At 41.7% G+C, this 17390-nt stretch overlaps 1 protein-coding gene across 2 annotated transcripts in view; it reads right to left on the bottom strand.

The window, feature by feature from the left end:
- The window catches only part of ABCB1 (ATP binding cassette subfamily B member 1), a 102353-nt gene extending 85203 nt beyond the window's left edge, over positions 1-17150 (bottom strand). Inside the window, exons 1-3 of one of the 2 annotated variants that reach the window (XM_043462853.1) lie at positions 16950-17150; positions 16294-16364; positions 11778-11838 (exon numbers count right to left, since the gene is read on the bottom strand). In XM_043462853.1, coding sequence (XP_043318788.1) covers positions 11778-11838; positions 16294-16358 — 126 coding nt within the window. In that variant the 5' untranslated portion in view covers positions 16359-16364; positions 16950-17150. Of the gene's footprint in view, positions 1-11777; positions 11841-16293; positions 16365-16949 lie in introns of those variants that run through there. The other variant, XM_043462854.1, reaches the window with a different exon arrangement.
- Between the last annotated feature and the right edge of the window lie 240 nt (positions 17151-17390).

Below are 17390 nucleotides of genomic sequence, written 5' to 3'. Positions count from 1 at the left end.
CCATGCCACCTTGAACGTGCCTGATTTCATCTTCTTTCTTCTCTTACATACGAGGGCTTCATGAGATGCACAGGACATTCTGGAACATTACAGAGATCTATAACGGCTCAATATAAGAAACATAGTATTTGTGACTCTGATTCCCAAGAGTGGAAGCCACTTTTCAGATCAAGATTTTTCTTGGTTAAAACACCATCACTGCCAAAGGTCCCTCTGAGAACACCATTGAGGAAACATGTTTTGCTGCTTTCAGAAAGTGGCTTGGGTCAAATATCTGCTGCCTAACAGCACTAGCATAAATGTTAAGTGGTATTAATGTAATTAGGCCTCCATGCCTGCATGCATTCTCAGTCATGTTTGACTCTCTGCAACCCCACAGAATGTAGCCCACCAGGCTCCTCTGTCCATGGAATTCTTCAAGCAAGAATACTGGAGTGGGTGGCCATTTCTTTCAACAGGGGATCTTCCCAACAGAGGAACTGAACCTGCATCTCCTGCAGCAGCAGGCGGATCCTTTACCACTGAGCTACCTGGGAAACCAACTAGGCCTCCATAGTGAGAAGGAAAGGGAAAGCAATGAGTTATATACATGCTTCCCAAAGACCAGAGCAGATCTGCATATACTCTTTAATTGTAGGCAAATCACAAGAAAGAAAGAGTGAGCTCTTGAGACGCAAACCTGATGGGAAGAGAACACAGTGAGGGGAGTGGGCGTGGGGCTGTGACAGGCCCACCTGGGAAGCAATGAATACTTCTCCCATATGGGAGGATCTTCCTGACCCAGGGGTCGAACCCGCATCTCCTGCACTGGCAGGCGGATTTACCTTCTATTAAAAACCATACAGTGGAAAAGTATCAAATTCCTCAATAGAGGAAGAAAAGATAATTGATATACAAGGATTTCCCTCATCACCACTCCCAAAGTACTGTCAACCTCAAAAACTAATCACTGGCTGGAATAAAAGTAAGTGGGCCATGAATATAAACATTTACTAAATGCTACTCAATGACTGAAGAAATCCAGTAATAAATACCGAAAATACAATTCAAATTAAAAAAAAAAAAGGATATTCAGTATATATTCTGCATGCCTTGACAGCAGGGTATACAGAGTGGAGAAGACACAAACGAACGAATGGGTCATTCCGTCCTTTGTGAAAAAGCTTCATAAAGAAGGTGATGCTTCCTCCCAGATTCGAAAGCTTACCACGGGTTGAAAAGCAAGGAGGGGGACTTCCCTGGTGGTCCAGTAGTCTAGCAAGAAATAATGCGTGTGATTAAGAATAATTTGGAGACCAAGTAATGCAGATAGCATGTGGACCATTGTTTTATGACCTTAAGACAAAAGCGACAGAGATGATGGTTACTAGAGAGGGTTGTAATGCCAAGGGATAACTATTTAGAGAAATCTTCTTGGAGAAGGGAATGGCAACCCACTCCAGTATTCTTGCCTGAAGAAGCCCATGGACAGAGGAGTCTGTTGGGCTACAGTCCATGGAGTCTCAAAGAGTTGGACACGACTGAGTGACTAACACACTACCTGGAAACCCCCCGTGGTCTCCAGACTTTCCCGAAGATCCTTCATTTGTCAAGGCACTGGCTACAAGGCCTTTTTGGAGGAACTCACTTCTGGGAAAGTTTAATATTCCCAGCATCTTCTGTGCTCAGTTTCCTCATCTTTAAAATAGTGCTACTTGTGAGGATGAGTGAGTAAATACTTGTGAAATGTTAAAAAAAAAAAAAAGAAATCGTCTACATGTTTGTAGGTAAATGAATCAAAGAGAGCATTGGTGAAAATACAGGAGGGAAACTGAGATGCAGCAATGTCCCAGAAAATAAGAGAAATAACTACTTTGAGAACCTGGAGTGAGGGATCATCAGCAGGCATGATAACTATTAGGAGAGACAAGATATTCCCTGATGCCCAAGACCCCTCATATCTGCAAGGGGGTAGAGCTCCTTCCACAATGGAGGAATCCAACCTGTCATCACCTTAATCAAGCGATCAAACTCGGTACCATAAAAAAGTAAAATACACTGACATTTGATGTTTCCAGGTGTGATGAGACATGAAGTACACAGCATTCCCTATGCAATTTTCTTACCAAAACTACTTAGCAGGAATGTATTAAAATCTTTAGACTTAACTCTCAGTTATAGGGCTTCTCTGGTAGCTCAGATGGTAAAGAATCTGGCTATGCCCTGGGTTCCATCCCTGAGTCGGGAAGATCCTTTGGAGAAGGAAATGGCAACCCACTCCAGTATTCTTGCCTGAGAAATCCCATGGATAAAAGAGCCTGGGCTACAGTCTATGAGGTTACAACAGAGTTGGAGATAACTGAAAGATTTATACTTTTTTTTTTAGCATATAAGAAATGCAAGATGTGGAATAATAAGTTAAATGACACCAGAACAAAGTGATAAAAATTGTCCAGAAGGTGAAGCATTCAATAGGAAAATTGGTACCATATTTTCAACACGTCAATGTTATTTAAAAAGAGAAGAAAACAGAACAAATCAACTGGAAGACACACTTAGCGGAGCTAATTGTGAAAGTTCAAATATGAACTATTACATAATACTGAGGAATTAACATTCATTTTGTTAAATATAATCACTTATTATGTTTTAGAGCAAAATTTTTGGTAGGAAAAATTTTTAAGAGACAGAAATGGAGGTACTTAGAAAATATCATGAAATCTATAATTCCAGGTGAAATGTATGTAAAAAATGTTAACAACTACTAGTTATAGACAATGGTTATATGAGTATGCATTTTCTATTTCACCTTTCTACGTGGTTGAAAAATCAAAATAAAACTTTTTAAAAGGAGAAAAGGTTCTCCAATAGGGAAAGGTATGTCTCTTCGTCTCAGGCTAGAAGGAATGAGCTAAAAGTGAGCACAAATACAAACAAGTGTCTGAGAATGAGGACAAAGTTGAAAAAGTACAAAACCTCATATTTATTTGTGATGTGAGGCAAGACTGATTTCTGGAGGGCATGTGGTAAGAAGATTTTGAGAGGGTAACAGGCAGGAAGGCCAGGGGTCTCAAAATGGAGGAAACAGGCTGCAAGTGTCAGACATTTTTTCTCTCTCTCTTAAGCAGCAGGAGGAAGCAAACAAGTGTTGGATTTTTTCCCCTTCTCTATGCACATTTAGAAAGAGGTTTCTCTTAAAATTCTGTGTTGCCATGACAATACCTGGCTCCACCTGAGCTTAACTTTTCTCAAACTTTGAGCTAACCAATGGGTTTTTCTTACGGAAATGTTTGTCTTAAGCTATGTTAATGGACTATGCATTTACCCTAGACTCTGTCTTCCAGTCTTTTCTGCCTAAGACTCAGAACCACCTTGACAAACTCACGCAAAAGTTCTCTTAAGCTGTGTTGATGAGACTGTATTTGCTTGGAAACCTGCCTTTCTTCAAGATTCATGTCCATCATTTTATGGCCGGGAAAACTCACCTCATGCCAGTGTTATCTCAAACTGCATGTTGTGGGTGAGGGGCCTGGTGCCAGCCTCTGAGTTTTGAGACATTTCCTTTCTCTAATTAGCAGACTGCTCCTAGCAATCTAGCATCCAGCTAAAGACTAGCAGCAGGGCACTCTTTCTGCCCCCTTCTGATGTCTATGTTAGAAGCTTTCTATCTCATTTATTCTTTAATAAAACTTTATTACACAAAAGCTCTGAGTGATTAAACCTTGTCACTGGCCCCAGATTGAATTCCTCTCCTCTGGAGGCCAAGAATTCCGGCATCTTTCCCGGCTCAGCAACAACCTTTCAATTTGAGGGCAGCAGTAACACTGCTGAATAGGACAAAAGCCTCAGGGCAACGTCCCACCTCTGTCATTTACTCAAAAGGAGACTTTGAAGGGAAAAAAATCTCTTAATAACCTTGACCTTCAGTTTCTACATTTATGAAATGAGGAAAATACTCATATACAGAAAGTTTCACATAGCTGTTATGAGACTAAAACCAGTACTTCATACTAGAAACATTTATTAGGCATATGATATAATACTAATATACAATATAAGCAGGTACTCTCATCGGTTTTAGAAATATAAAATAAGATTCTTTAGGAATTTACAGTAAGGGATCAAGTAGACCAAAAAAAAAAAAGTAGCACATAGGGTGAAATGTAGGAAAGTGAAAGTGAAGTCGCTCAGTCGTCTCCCACTCTTTGCAACCCCATGGACTGCAGCCTACCAGGCTCCTCCGTCCATGGGATTTTCCAGGCAAGAACACTGGAGAAGATTGCCATTTCCTTCTTCAGGGAAATGTAAGACAGAAGTTTATTTACAATTAAAGCCCTTTAAACAAGGAAATGAAAACTGTTTGGTCAGACACTTATAGGGAAGAGAGAGGGGATGAACCAGAACCACATGGGAGACAGGATGATCAGCACTGAAACTCAAGGGGTTGACTTCCCAGGGCAAAGAAGTAGAAGGTGCTGGCAGGGGAGAGGCTTAGGTAATATCCAGCAGGCAAGATGGCGAACATGATCTTACCATGGTACCTGGCTGGAGGCCAAAGTCAATGAATTCATTCATTCATGCATGCATTCATTCAACATTCAAAAAATATTAAGCACCTAGTAAGGCTCAAGCGTGGGTCTAGGTACTAGCAAAAGTGACTAAGACAAGCTATCTCTCCTCATAAAGCTTATATTTTACTAATATGCAAATAGTTAGAGAGAAAATAGACATATTTAACAATCATTCACAATATTCAACATTCATTCAGTATGTAAGTCCCTATTAAAGTTCCAGGCACTGTTCTAGGATCCTGGAGCACAGCAATGAAGAAAACACACCAAACCCCCCTGCCCTCAAGGAGCTTAGATTCAGGGAGAAGACAAACATAAACAAGAAATCAGACAGTGGTTAATTACTCAGGAGAAATATCACACGGAGTGAGGTGTCATGGTGACAGGTAGCTGGCTCAGATTGGTGGGGCAGGGAAAGTCACTATGAAAAGGCAACATGTGAGCTGAGTCGTCAGTCATAGGAAGGAAAAGGTCACGTGACAATCTGGGAACAGAGGATTCCAGGCAGAAAGAACAAACACAAAGATCTTGGGGTGAATACAAGCCCTGTGTGTTTCAAGGACCAGATATGATGACCACTGTGGCCAGAAGGTGAAGGAGACCTGTCTGACGTGAAATTAGAGATGAGACAGAGGTCAGGTTACAGATGGCCTTTGATGGCCAGAAGAGGGAGTTTGTTTTTATGCTAAACCTCCCATCTGAGTGTAAAAGAAAGGCCTTCCTTAGAGGGTTTTCAGGCAGGAACTGAGGTGACTTGATGTGACTACTATGGGTAGGATAATTTGTAGAAGAGCTAATGTGGAGGAGGGTGACTAGGAGGTAGAGAGTGGTTGACAGAACCAAGTCCAGAGCAGGAGTGGGAGGCAGAATAATGCCCCACCTCCCGAGCTTGACCACATCCTAATCGCAGGAACCTGTGAATATGCTTCCTTCCATGATAAAAAGGACTTTGCAGACATTAAGGATACTGAGATGGGGAAATTATCCTGGATTATCCAAGTGGGCTCAATGTCATCATAAGGATCCTTACAAGAGGAGCCAGGGGGATCAGGGTCAGTAGTAGGAGAAATGATGAGTGAAGTAAGGAAGGGGCCCAGAGTCCAAGAAAGCAGGAAGCCTGTAGAAGCTGAAAAAGGAGGGAAACATTCCCTCTTGGAGCCATGAGGAGAATCCAGCCCTGATGGCACCCTGACTTCAGCCCAGTGAGACTCTGAGCCCCAGAATTATATGACAATACATATGTGTTGTTTTAAGCCACTAAGCTAGTGGTACTTTGTTCCAATAATAGAAAATGAATGCTCAAAGTAAAAAAAAAAAGGATGATACGGGAGAATGGCCAAGTGAGAAGGATCAGAAGTAGTGGGGGGAGCGGGGGAAGAGGTTCATCTGAGTTTACAGCAGCAGAGATGGGAGTCCACCCAGATGATAAACCAAAGGTCTTTGTTCACAGTGTAATTTACTAAAGGAAGGTAGGGATGTGGCAGGTAGGTAAAGAATGTGGCACCTAGGAGACGTTAATAAGGTGACCAAAATAAAAGAATGAAGAGAGCATAGGTGAAGGAAGGAGAAGCAATCAAATGCCAAGGTTCTCAATGGAGAAGCAGAAGTGACTAGAAATCATTAGAATTATCAGTAGAATTATCGCTGCCAATGGACAGAAGGTATTATAACTGTGCAGAATGAAACAAACATGAAAGGAGCTCTGCATGAAAATGATTTCGAAATGGCCATGTGAAACTAGAGAAATGCCAACACCACCACTGACTCCAAGGACTGAGGGTGGAGGAGCTCTAAGTCACAGGCAAAGGCGACACAAGAAAAGAACCAAAGACCTGGAGGAAAACGAGCAGACTCCGGCATCGCAGAAGCAAACAGGAGGAATGGATATGGCGAACAGCGTCAAGTGCTCCTTAAACGTCAGCAGAGACTGTCCACTGAATTCAGTGAGTGGTGGAGGCAGAGCTAAATTAGAATGTAAGAAGTGATTTGGAGATGAAACAGACAGAAAGCAAAGTCACCTCTTATTTGTGAAGCAAGCTAGAGGAGGCTTAGTGAAATGAAGGAGGGCATTGGTAAAATTAAAGGTAAGTGACATGTAAATACCAATCGGAAAGACCCAGTTGAGAGGGAGAGATGGAGGATACAGAAGAGAAAGGATGATAATAATAATGTAAGGGCCTTGAGAAAGTAGAGGATACAGGAGCCAAAGCACAGTGTACAAGAGGGTGATTAAAAAACCAAATGCTTCCTCTGTTATAACAGGAGGGAAGGAGGAAGCAATTGACCTGGGTACCCGTGTGTTTGTAGACTGGGGGGTAAGAGCTGAGGAACTTCTGTCAGGTGGCTTCCATTTGGTTTGTGAAATTAAAAAAAAAAGGTGGGGGGGTCATCCACGAAGAGCTGGGGCTTGTGGGGAGACATGGGAAATTTGTAAAGGGCTTAACATATGCAGTGAGAAGAAGAAGAGTAGTATTTCTGTGTGGGATACATGCTGCCATGAGGTTTTTCTCCAGCACCCATCAGATGTAGGGGTTCAGGCACCAAGAAAGCAGATGGTCGATCTGCCTGGGCTGGGCTTGACAAGTGACAGGTGAAAGGAAGTCTGCAGCTCAGGCAGGAGCAAAACCAAAGTGATGATCATTGCTCTAAGGTGATAAGAGAAGGGAAACAAGAAGGGGCTGATGGGAAATTGACAGGTCAGTGGGCTCAGGATCCAAGGGAAACAGTGAGCAGGTTGAAGACAGAGGAGATAGCTGGCTAGTTCTATCTAACTGCTTCATAACAGCACTTTGGATGTAGAACAGTTTCAAATAACAAAATCTAGGATCTAAGTGTGTGCGTGCGTGGCTGGAATAAAGGAGAGGGAAAGAGTGGTTATCCTTATAACACCATAAAAGTCACCCAAGATAGCAGGAGCACCAGGGGCAGAGAGGGAGACACTGAGCCAGATGGTAAAGTCTCCAATGAAGAATGACCAGGTGGCCACAAGGTAACTGCATCAAAGAACCTTTCAATTCCAAGCAAATAAAAATTTAACCAATCACATATTATCATAAATGATTAAAGCTGTTAAAGGCTCTGGCTCTAATGTAAGCAAGGCAACCCACTCCAGTATTCTTGCCTGGAGAATCCCATGGACAGAGGAACCTGGTGGGCTATAGTCGATGGAATCACAAAAGAGTCGGGCATGACTGAGCGACTAAACAATAACAAAATGTTGCAACAAAGCCTGATAGAAAATAAAGGCCAGCAGAAAAATGTGAATCTATTCCTTACCTCTTTGTCATCATTTTCTCAAGACTGCTAAAAAAAAGTCTTCTACTAGAAAAAAGTTAACAAGGCTGGTGTACAGAAAACAGTTAACACTGCAAGTCTGAGACTGCATTCAAGGTTAGCCCTTGGCTGGCATCTAGAATTTGGATTTTGGGAAGAGTAACCATCACCCTAACTGATAGCAGTGTCCAAACGATTTGTACAAACAACGTGCTTTATGCTGACGGTCTGCCTTCCTTCTGTGAGTCTGGAATTTTGGTACATGCTGTGCCTACATCATCAGCTCCCAGTCAGAAACCCTCGGGCACTGAATCTCTACTGAGCTTCCCTGACAGCATTTCACACAATGAGCTGGCACAACTCATTGCTGGAGGAATCAAGTTGACCCCACTACACAGGACACTGGGCGCTTCTCTTGTACCTTTCCCTCCTTCCTTTGCCCACTGTTGATTTCGCTTTCTGTCCTCTTGCTGTAATAAATCTTAGCCATGAGCATGGCAATAAGCTGTGTCCTGTGAGTCCCCCAAGTGAATCATCGAACCCGGGGTTCTTGGAAACTCCCAACACACATGAGTTTTTATCTTAGCTGGAAATTTTTAATTAATCAACAATGCTAATGAAAGGTTGTTGCTGAACCACGAAAGACGCCAGGATTCTTGGCCTCCAGAGGAGAAGAATTCAATCCGGGGCCAGAGACGAGGCTTGATCGCTCAGAGCTTTTGTGTAATAAGAGTTATATTAAAGTATAAGAGAGACAGAGAAAGTTTCTGACACAGGCATCAGAAGGGGGATGGAGACTGCCCCCTCACTAGTGTTAGCAATGGAGTTATATACCTTTTAATTAGTTATTACAATGAATCAAAAGAAATGTCTGGAGGTTGTAAAGATCTTACTGGACCCACTCCCATAGTTCACATTTTAAGATAACACGATTAGCCAGAAGGTTTTCAGGAAGGAGAAACTGTCCTCAAGCAGGATACATTGTTGTTGTATAATCCCTAGTGCAGAGTTTAAACTGAATTGTGTAACTGACTAAGACTAAGGAATGTAGACAAAAAAAGTTTGTCCTTTCCTCCTCCTTGAGAATTCCAGACCCCTCTCTTCATGGGGACCCCCGGATTTCTTACCAACCTGCCTAGGAATTGACTGTGTCACTAACAGCATCAGCATTTTACTGTCAAACATTCTTAGTATGTCCCTGTCTATACAGATTTTACGCATAAGTTCAGTTTTCTGTGTCAACCCCTTTAAGACAAAGGCATGAGAAAAAGCCACATAAACATTTATTTCTCTGCCTTTTCATCTTGTTTAGGTTGCTGTGTTTGGAGTGGCCTTTCTGTATTCTGGTGGTCTGTGGCTCCTTTTTATTGTGGAGGTTTCTCCCAGTGGGTGGGGTTGGACGACTGGCTTGTCAAGGTTTCTTGGTCAGGGAAACTTGCGCCAGTGTTCTGGTTCGTGGAACTGGATTTCTTCTCTCTGGAGTGCAATGGAGTGTCCAGTAGTGAGTTTTGAGATGGGTCTTATGTGTTTGGTGTGACTTTGAGCAGCCCGTATGTTGACGCTCAGGGCTATGTTCCTGCATAGCTGAAGAATTTGCGTGGTATGTCTTGCTCTGGAACTTATTGGCTCTTGGGTGGTGGTTGGTTTCAGTGTAGGTATGGAGGCTTTTGGATGATCTCTTATTACTTAATGCTCCCTGCAGTCAGGAGTTCTCTGATGTTCTCAGGTTTTGGACTTAAGTCTCCTGCCTCTGGACTTCAGTCTTATTCTTCCAGTAGCCTCAAGGCTTCTCCAACTATACAGCATTGATAATAAAACTTCTAGGTTAATGGTGAAAAGATTCTCCAGTGAGGGACACCCAGAGAGGTTCACAGAGTTACATGAAGAAGAGGAGAGGGAGGAAGGAGATAGAGATGAGCAGAAGAAAAAGGGGGACTCAAGAGGACAGAGACAGATCTACGCAGTACTCTGTTCCCTAAGGGTTCTCCATAGCCCAGACACCCACAGAGAGTCACAGAATTAGATTGAGAAGAGAAGGGGGAGGGAGGAAACAGAGGTGATCTGGGGCAGAAAAAGGCGAGTCAAGAGGGGGAGAGAGTAATCATCACACTCCTGAGTAAAAATGGGTACTGAATATTGGATTCTTAAATGTCCAAAATTGATATCAAATGCTCCTTTCGAAGACGATGGGCTGCTTTTCTGGGCGCCTGATGTCCTCTGCTAGCGGTCAGAAGTTGTTTTGTGCAGTTTGCTCAGCGTTCAAATGTTCTTTCAATGAATTTGTAGGGGAGAAAGTGGTCTCCCCATCCTATTCCTCTGCCATCTTCCACATAAACATTTAGTATAGCTTTCCATCAAAAAGCTAAGAATATATTCCTTCCTTCCTATGCCAACCTGAGCACTATGATTTACAGTGTGAATTTCTCAGGTCTGAACCTTGGCCCTGACGAGTATTCCTGGGCAAGTTAGTAAGTCTCACCTCCCTTTCTTCACCTACAAAATTAGAACAATAATAGTATCTAGCTCCAAGAGAGTTGTAAAGATTAATGCATTCACATAGAAAGTATTTATTGCAACCCATGGCATAAAAAGCTATATTTGTGTTGTAATTACTACCTGGCCTTCACACTTCAGATTTTTATTCTTTGGTGGCCTGAATTGGTTTAATAGTCTTACCTCTATATATTAGGTCTGTTAAATTTTCTAAAACGTAAGACTAATTTTTTCAATTTAACTTACTTATAAAAAAATGAAATTACAAAAGACAGAAATATTCTAGTCTCAAAATGACAGAATTGGAAATTAAATCTGGGGAATAAACCCTATTTTAACACCCAAGCTCCTTTTAAGATAAGAATATAAAATGAAATGTAAAACAAAAACTGTCTCTTGGTTATTTCTGAGAATAACCCGAGTAAACAGTCTCATTTCCCCAAAATTCCAAACAGAGTAGAGATGGACTCAAAGGTGGAATTTTATCAAGAGCAAGTGGAGGGTGAGAAGATGAAGTTCATATAAGATCACTGGAGTGTAAAAGAAAGCTCTTTTTTATGCTTGTAACCATACTTAATATTCAATTTTACTAACATTCATTTTATAATTAGCCTATCCTACACACATACACAAATTTTATAAGTGTCTGGTGCATTATGCCTGAATTACAAAGTGTATACTATAAGACTTAATTGGTTCAGTAAGTCTTCCAGGTTCTAACTGCATTCTCAGGAGAAAAAACAAAAACGGATACAGGTAAAGAGGGTTCATCAACCAGCCTGTCTTATTCCAAATCTGATTAAAGAAAAGCTTCTAAGTGGCCACCATGAAACCAGAAAATAAGACAAAGAAGTATATTAAGGTTTTCAAATTCCAGATTTTCAGTTATTCAGCACAGAAGCATAGTGACAGGTACTAAGTCATAGTAATTAATAACCCATTGCTAACTTCTGAGTGCCTGGGACCTTGACCTCAAACCTGCCAGGATTAGAGCCCTTGGCGACAGCGTACCCCAGGTTTTGTTTGAACCACACTCCATGTGGCTGGTTTCCTGTGTCTAGGACTGAGGCCACCAATGGGAGAAGAGCTTGTGCAGCTGACGTATCACTGGTGACGTAACTGGCTAGGAGAATACTGAAACCCAGGCCAGGACAGGGAACTCTGGAGGCTCACCGCACACAGTCTGTGTACAATGCTCATCACTCCCCGAAAACGAGCTAAGTTAAGTGAGTTCATTTCACCTCTTCATTAACATCTCTCCAGGAAAATATTATACTAGATGAAATACCTCTTTTTTAGATCAAGAGAAGTCACAGCACTTTTTCTTCTGTTTTGCTTTGTTTTCATTGGAGTAAGATTGGTTTATAACCTTGTGTTAGTTTCTGGTGTACAAAGTGAATCAGCTCTGTGTGTGTGTGTGTGTGTGTGTGTGTATAGAATAGTGAATACATTCAAACTCACCATTGCAAAAGTACTGACAGTTGGTCTCTTTTCTTTCTTCTCATCTTTTTTACTGAAAAACCTAGCAACAGAATTACATAAAACTTTAAAAACTATGTAAATCTATATCAATCAACGTAGAACTTATATTTAGCAACAAACAGGACAAAGAAACATGTCTACAATGTCAGTAAAAAAGAAAACAGGTTATAATATGATCCCATTTATCAAGTTTAAGTATGTTTATATATACCTAGAAATCTGTGCATGGGGTTATCACTGAGTGTTGAGATTTCTGTCACGATTTCAAATTATTTTCTTCCTTGTACCTCTGGTATTTCCTAATTTTCTATGATGAACACACAGAGACACACAAATTTGGAATTACAAAAACTGACACTGAAAAAAAGAGAGCTTTCTGTCTTTCTTGTACTTAGAACTCACTCATGCTCCCCAGAGTTAATCCCCTTAATTATCATCTCGGTGATTTTAGCAACAGATAGACTATCCTTCTATCTACCTAGATATTATTCCTTTACCTCAGGGAGAGTAGTGGCAAACAGATGCAGGGCATAAATTATCCTAAGAAAGAAACATAATTCTATCACTCTCCATGAGCAAATCTAATTCTGAAAAGATGTCTGGAGCCCTAAATGGGCCATTGTGGCAATACACACAACCTAGAAAAAGCACCATCAGAAAAGATGGTTTGTAAACTGCAAAAAAAAAGGTGTCCTCATGCAGAGAAAGGTCAATTATTTCAAGCGCAGATTCAAAACTCTCTAACTAGTGTTCTAGTCTAACTGCCATCCAGCATACAAGAGCAACCTCCGCATCTGTATTTTCGTATTTATAAAACAGAGACTATCTGAGGGAAGAAGTACATTCTTTTTACACAGCTTTTCAAGTTCAAAAAGTAAATTCATCTGTGTCTTTGTTCTTTATGCTAAGCAAGGTCAAAGAGTTGAAGAAACTTCTAAAGAAAAAAAAAATCCAGAGTCTACTCCATATTTGGCTTTGGAGCAACGTTCCATGACTGAAAAACAGACAAAATACACAAACATAACTCTTCAGATTCGGTTCCACCCAGGCATGGTTTCAGTATCCCTGGAAGCAGGATGAGAGGAGAAAAATAGCCATCCAGAATTGAGTTTTAGCTCTAAGCTTTTTATTTATTTTTTCATTCTCCAAAACTGCGGCTACTCTGAAGAATTTATAATGTTCCAGACACCGGCTAAGTAAACACTTCCCATACAAGACCTCATTTCATCTTAATCTCTGTGAGGCAGGCACATTCTTACCCTTCCCTTACAGAGAAGAGAACTGCAGGTGAGAAGAGTTAACTCACTTGTCCAAGGTCACACAGTTAGAAAGAAGCCAAGCTTTCCATGGAGAAGTCTAACTCCCAGACACCAGGCTACCTGGTGCAGTGTCAGACTTCTGAAACACTGCCCTGCGGGGAACACTGATTGTCACCCCTCTTAGAAGACTCATCTGTCCCCATTTGCTCCAACACAGTGCGGACAAATAGGAAGTTGCTTCTCAAATCGCATTTTAATAAACAATCTTATTAAACCTCAAAAGAAACATTGTTTTCAAAATATGGGCTCTTACAGAAGAATAAATAAGTAAATGTCCCACAAATATTTATTGAACACCTTTTCCAAAAAGGTTCAAAAGGGAGGGGACATATGTATACCTATGGGTAATTCATGTTGATGTTTGGCAGAAACCAACACAATATTGTAAAGCAATTGTCCTTCAATTAAAAATAAATATATTTGTAAAAACTAAGGTGTAACTGACATACACTCTATTAGTTTCAGGTGTACAGGAGAATGATTTGATATTTGTATATATTGGGAAACCATCACCACGAGTCTAGTTAACATCTGTCATCATACAAAGTCACAGAATTTTCTTCCTTGTGATGAGAACTTTTATGATGATGAAGATTTACTCTTAGCAACTTTCAAATATGCAATGCAGTGTTATTAACTGGAGTCACACTGCTGTACATTACACCTCCATGACTTATTCTATAACTGGCACTTTGGACCTTTTGACTCCCTTCACTCGTTTTGTCCCCTTTCCTCCACCTCTGGAAACCACCAATCTATCAAATTTCTTTCCTTCCACATAGCCTTAATACTTCTTATTTCAATGACCCTAAGTGTTTGCATCAAAAAACACGTATTTGTTTAAGGTACCAAGTTTAAAAACTTAAAAACAAAAACGGATGTATCTACCTTCCACTCTATATAATCTATTTTATGAGAATTTATTATGAAAACCTTCAAACAAAAAGAATACTGACTACCCATTAAAAATTCACCTAGATTCAGCAACTGTGAACATTTTGACCATATTTTCTTTAATGCATAAGGAACTTTATGACTGTTAATCGCCAAACTATTTGAAAATAAGCTGCAAAGATCATGGCGCTTCACAGTTTTCCTACCATTATCACATACAATAAAATTAATAGCAATTTTAATATCAATCCACATTCAAAATTTCCAAGAATGTTTTCTACAGGTTTTTCCTTTTTAGAACTCTGATGTAACTAAGGCTCATGTATTACATGTGATGGTTTTGTTTCTTGTTGTTTAGTCACTAACTCCTGTCTGACTCTTTCGCCACCCCACGGACCGTAGCCCGCCAGGCTCCTCGGTCCATGGGATTTCCTAAGCAAAAATACTGGAGTGGGCAGGCTGCCATTTCCTTCTCCAGTTGTCTCTTTAGTCTCTTTTAAATCTAGAAATTCTTCTCCCCACCTACCTCCCGCCAAACATTGACTTTTTAGAGAAACAAAAACAGGTGTCTTAAAGAATGTCCCACATCTTGGATATGTCTGTTTCACACTTTGTCCAAACTGTGCAGTTAGGTGTGAAATACAGATTTGAGGATGCAGTATAAAAGAGAATGCAAACTATCTCATTAATAATCCTTATTACATGTAGAAATGATAATAGCTTAAATATACTTGGATCCTTAAAATGTATTTCCAACATTAATTACACCTGTTTCTTTTTACTTTTTAAAAGTTGCTATTAGGAAATTAATACTTACAAGTGTGGTTCACATTATATTTCTATTGGACAGCATTAGTCTGAAAGCTTGATAAGTTAGATTCACTAAATGATTTTGCAAACATACTTCCTAGGTGGTGTCATGTCACTAACGCAGTCTATTCCACCAGGAGCCAGGCCAGGTATGATCACTTGGTTAAGGTGGCGAACTGCAGTATCTTTCCACTGGAAAAATCACATTTTCCTTTTTCCAATAAAGAATTGTGGCTAATTCATAGATTCATCCTTTCTCTGAGTGGTTTAGGATCCATTAACAACCCTTGCCTGAACCAATTATAATAATGCAGGTTTCAACGTTTTTCTGTGAAGGTTCTCCCTCTCTCTCCATCTCCCTCCTCCTCTCAGAATTTTATTAAAAATTAATTTACTCAGTATCTCACAATCAAGTATAGTCATTACTCTTGTTGATGCTCAAACTGTTCCAGATTTGGGCCAGTGAAAGCCCCTTCAAGCCAGCCCCTGTGTCCTTTTGATAATCGTCCTTCGCCTCTTGTTTTCCGGTACCACAAGATACTCCAAGCTCAGGCTCAATTGGCATTAACCCTTTCTCTATGGGGTGCAGATTCCTTTTTCGTAAGGAAGGATACTGAGAAACCAAGATTGACAGTGAGTGTGCTCTTTGCCACTCACTATCCATTTCAATGGACAGAACCTGACCTACTAAAAAAAATCATGAAATCACATTCAGATTCAACATTGTTTTTAAAATGTCTACTTAATGTCCACACTTGTATGTCTTTTCTCTTACACTGAAAAGCTTGGTTTCTGATAATATTAATATCTTTACTAATTTAATTTTACCATTTATTACTAACAAAGAGCTTACTGAGTGAAATTAAAAATTTCCTGTACAGATAGTGCACTGTGATCAAAATTTACTTAAGATAATTATTTTTCCTATGTGATTACAGAACCAATTCTATATACAGTCAGGATAATTTTACAGCATTCTAATAATTCTTCGGTAGTACACTCGCCTCACAATTACTTCTAACAGAGTCAGACACTCACTGCCTTAAAAAGAAAAAAGAATACTTAGAAGTAGTTGTGGCCTTCTGTCCCATCTACTGCGTGCCACAAGCATGCAATGTTCGTGTGACTGTTTTACCAAAAGGAACAGACTGGACCACAAGGCAGAACAGAAGCAGCGCACGGTTCTGGCTCATGCAAGATCAACATCACACGTGAAGCAGAAGGTTATAAAACACACGAAAGGAAATGAGCCTTGGTCTGTGTGGGACCAGAAACCTGAGGAAGAAGCTCACTGTGCAAATGCTGGGCTCAACTCAAGCCAGCGAACCTCCGCAACTGCCTGCATTTAAGATAAAAAAAAAAAAAAACCATCACCACCACCATCATCAGCTCATTTATTTCAGAGTTGGAGGCCAGAAACAAATCTCCCAAGTTTCTCAAGCCATGTAAAGTATGAAAGTGAAACAAACTACCTTTTTTTGTCCCTTTTCAAGTTCTTCCCCCCTGCTCTTCCATTGCGGCCGTCTTCAAGATCCATCGCGACCTGAGGAGCAATCCCAGCCAGTCAGTCAAACCTAAGATCCCCAGATGGCTAACGTGAAACTGAACTTCGGTACAGCGCTCCGGGCAGAAGGGCGGAGCGCTCGCCCTGATGCACCAGCGGCTCGTGGCCGCGAGGGTCGCCGCAGGGACATGCCTCAGCGCCAGGCATCCAACCTCCGCACGCGAGCCGAGGGGCAGGGCGGCGGCCCGGCCCGAACTTTGCCCGCCTCCACCGCGGCTTCTGCCTCCCGGTTCCCCACGCCATCCATCTGCCCGCGGGCTCAGCGCCCGGCTGCCCGCGCAGCGCTGGCTCTGCAGGCTCGGGGCAGCAGACTCCAGGACGGATAACTAGCGCAAAAAAACAAACAAACAAACAAACAAAACCTAGAGACTGGAGTGCCTCAAGGGCTCCCCGACTGAGAATAAGTCTCACCCCTTTTAGTCCCCTTGGACTTGCCAATTGGAGTCTCCCCTTCCCTCTCCTCCTAAGCCCTCCGCCCCAGGGGACCCAGCTCAGGAAATTAGAGAGCCCACCCATCCTCCCCCCGAACCTTCTCCGTCTGGTCCCCAGCTCCCCGCGCCCTACCTCGGGCTTTCTCTCGGAATGTTCACTAAGGTGTGAATCTTGGAAGCAGAGATTCACACTCCAGCGGAAAGACGCGCCGGATGCGAACAGCGGTCTCCGTTCCTCTGAGTTTCGAAGAACCGCCGCTCAAAGGCGCCCCGGCTTCCCGTGGCCCTGGGAGCGGGGAGCGGGGAACTTGCGCAAAGCCCACGCCCGTGCTCTGCGCTCGGCCAATCAGCCGCAGGCTCGGGACAGCTGCCGGCCGGTCCTAGTGAATCCTGATTGCGCCAAGTTACCGAACAGGTTGGAATTGTGGGAGGAATGTCCTCGCTTCTGCTGCCCCTCAGTAAAAGGGCGAGCAGGGGAACGCTTATCAGCTGAATCACCGAGGACTTTTATTTATAGAGCCCTTGTACAAGTCCACGAAATTATGAATATATAGAGAGATATAAATGTCACTAT

Source organism: Cervus canadensis, chromosome 3 (assembly GCF_019320065.1).
Source record: "Cervus canadensis isolate Bull #8, Minnesota chromosome 3, ASM1932006v1, whole genome shotgun sequence".
Taxonomy (NCBI): Eukaryota; Metazoa; Chordata; class Mammalia; order Artiodactyla; family Cervidae; genus Cervus; species Cervus canadensis.
This window is presented reverse-complemented; position numbering and strand designations above follow the sequence as displayed.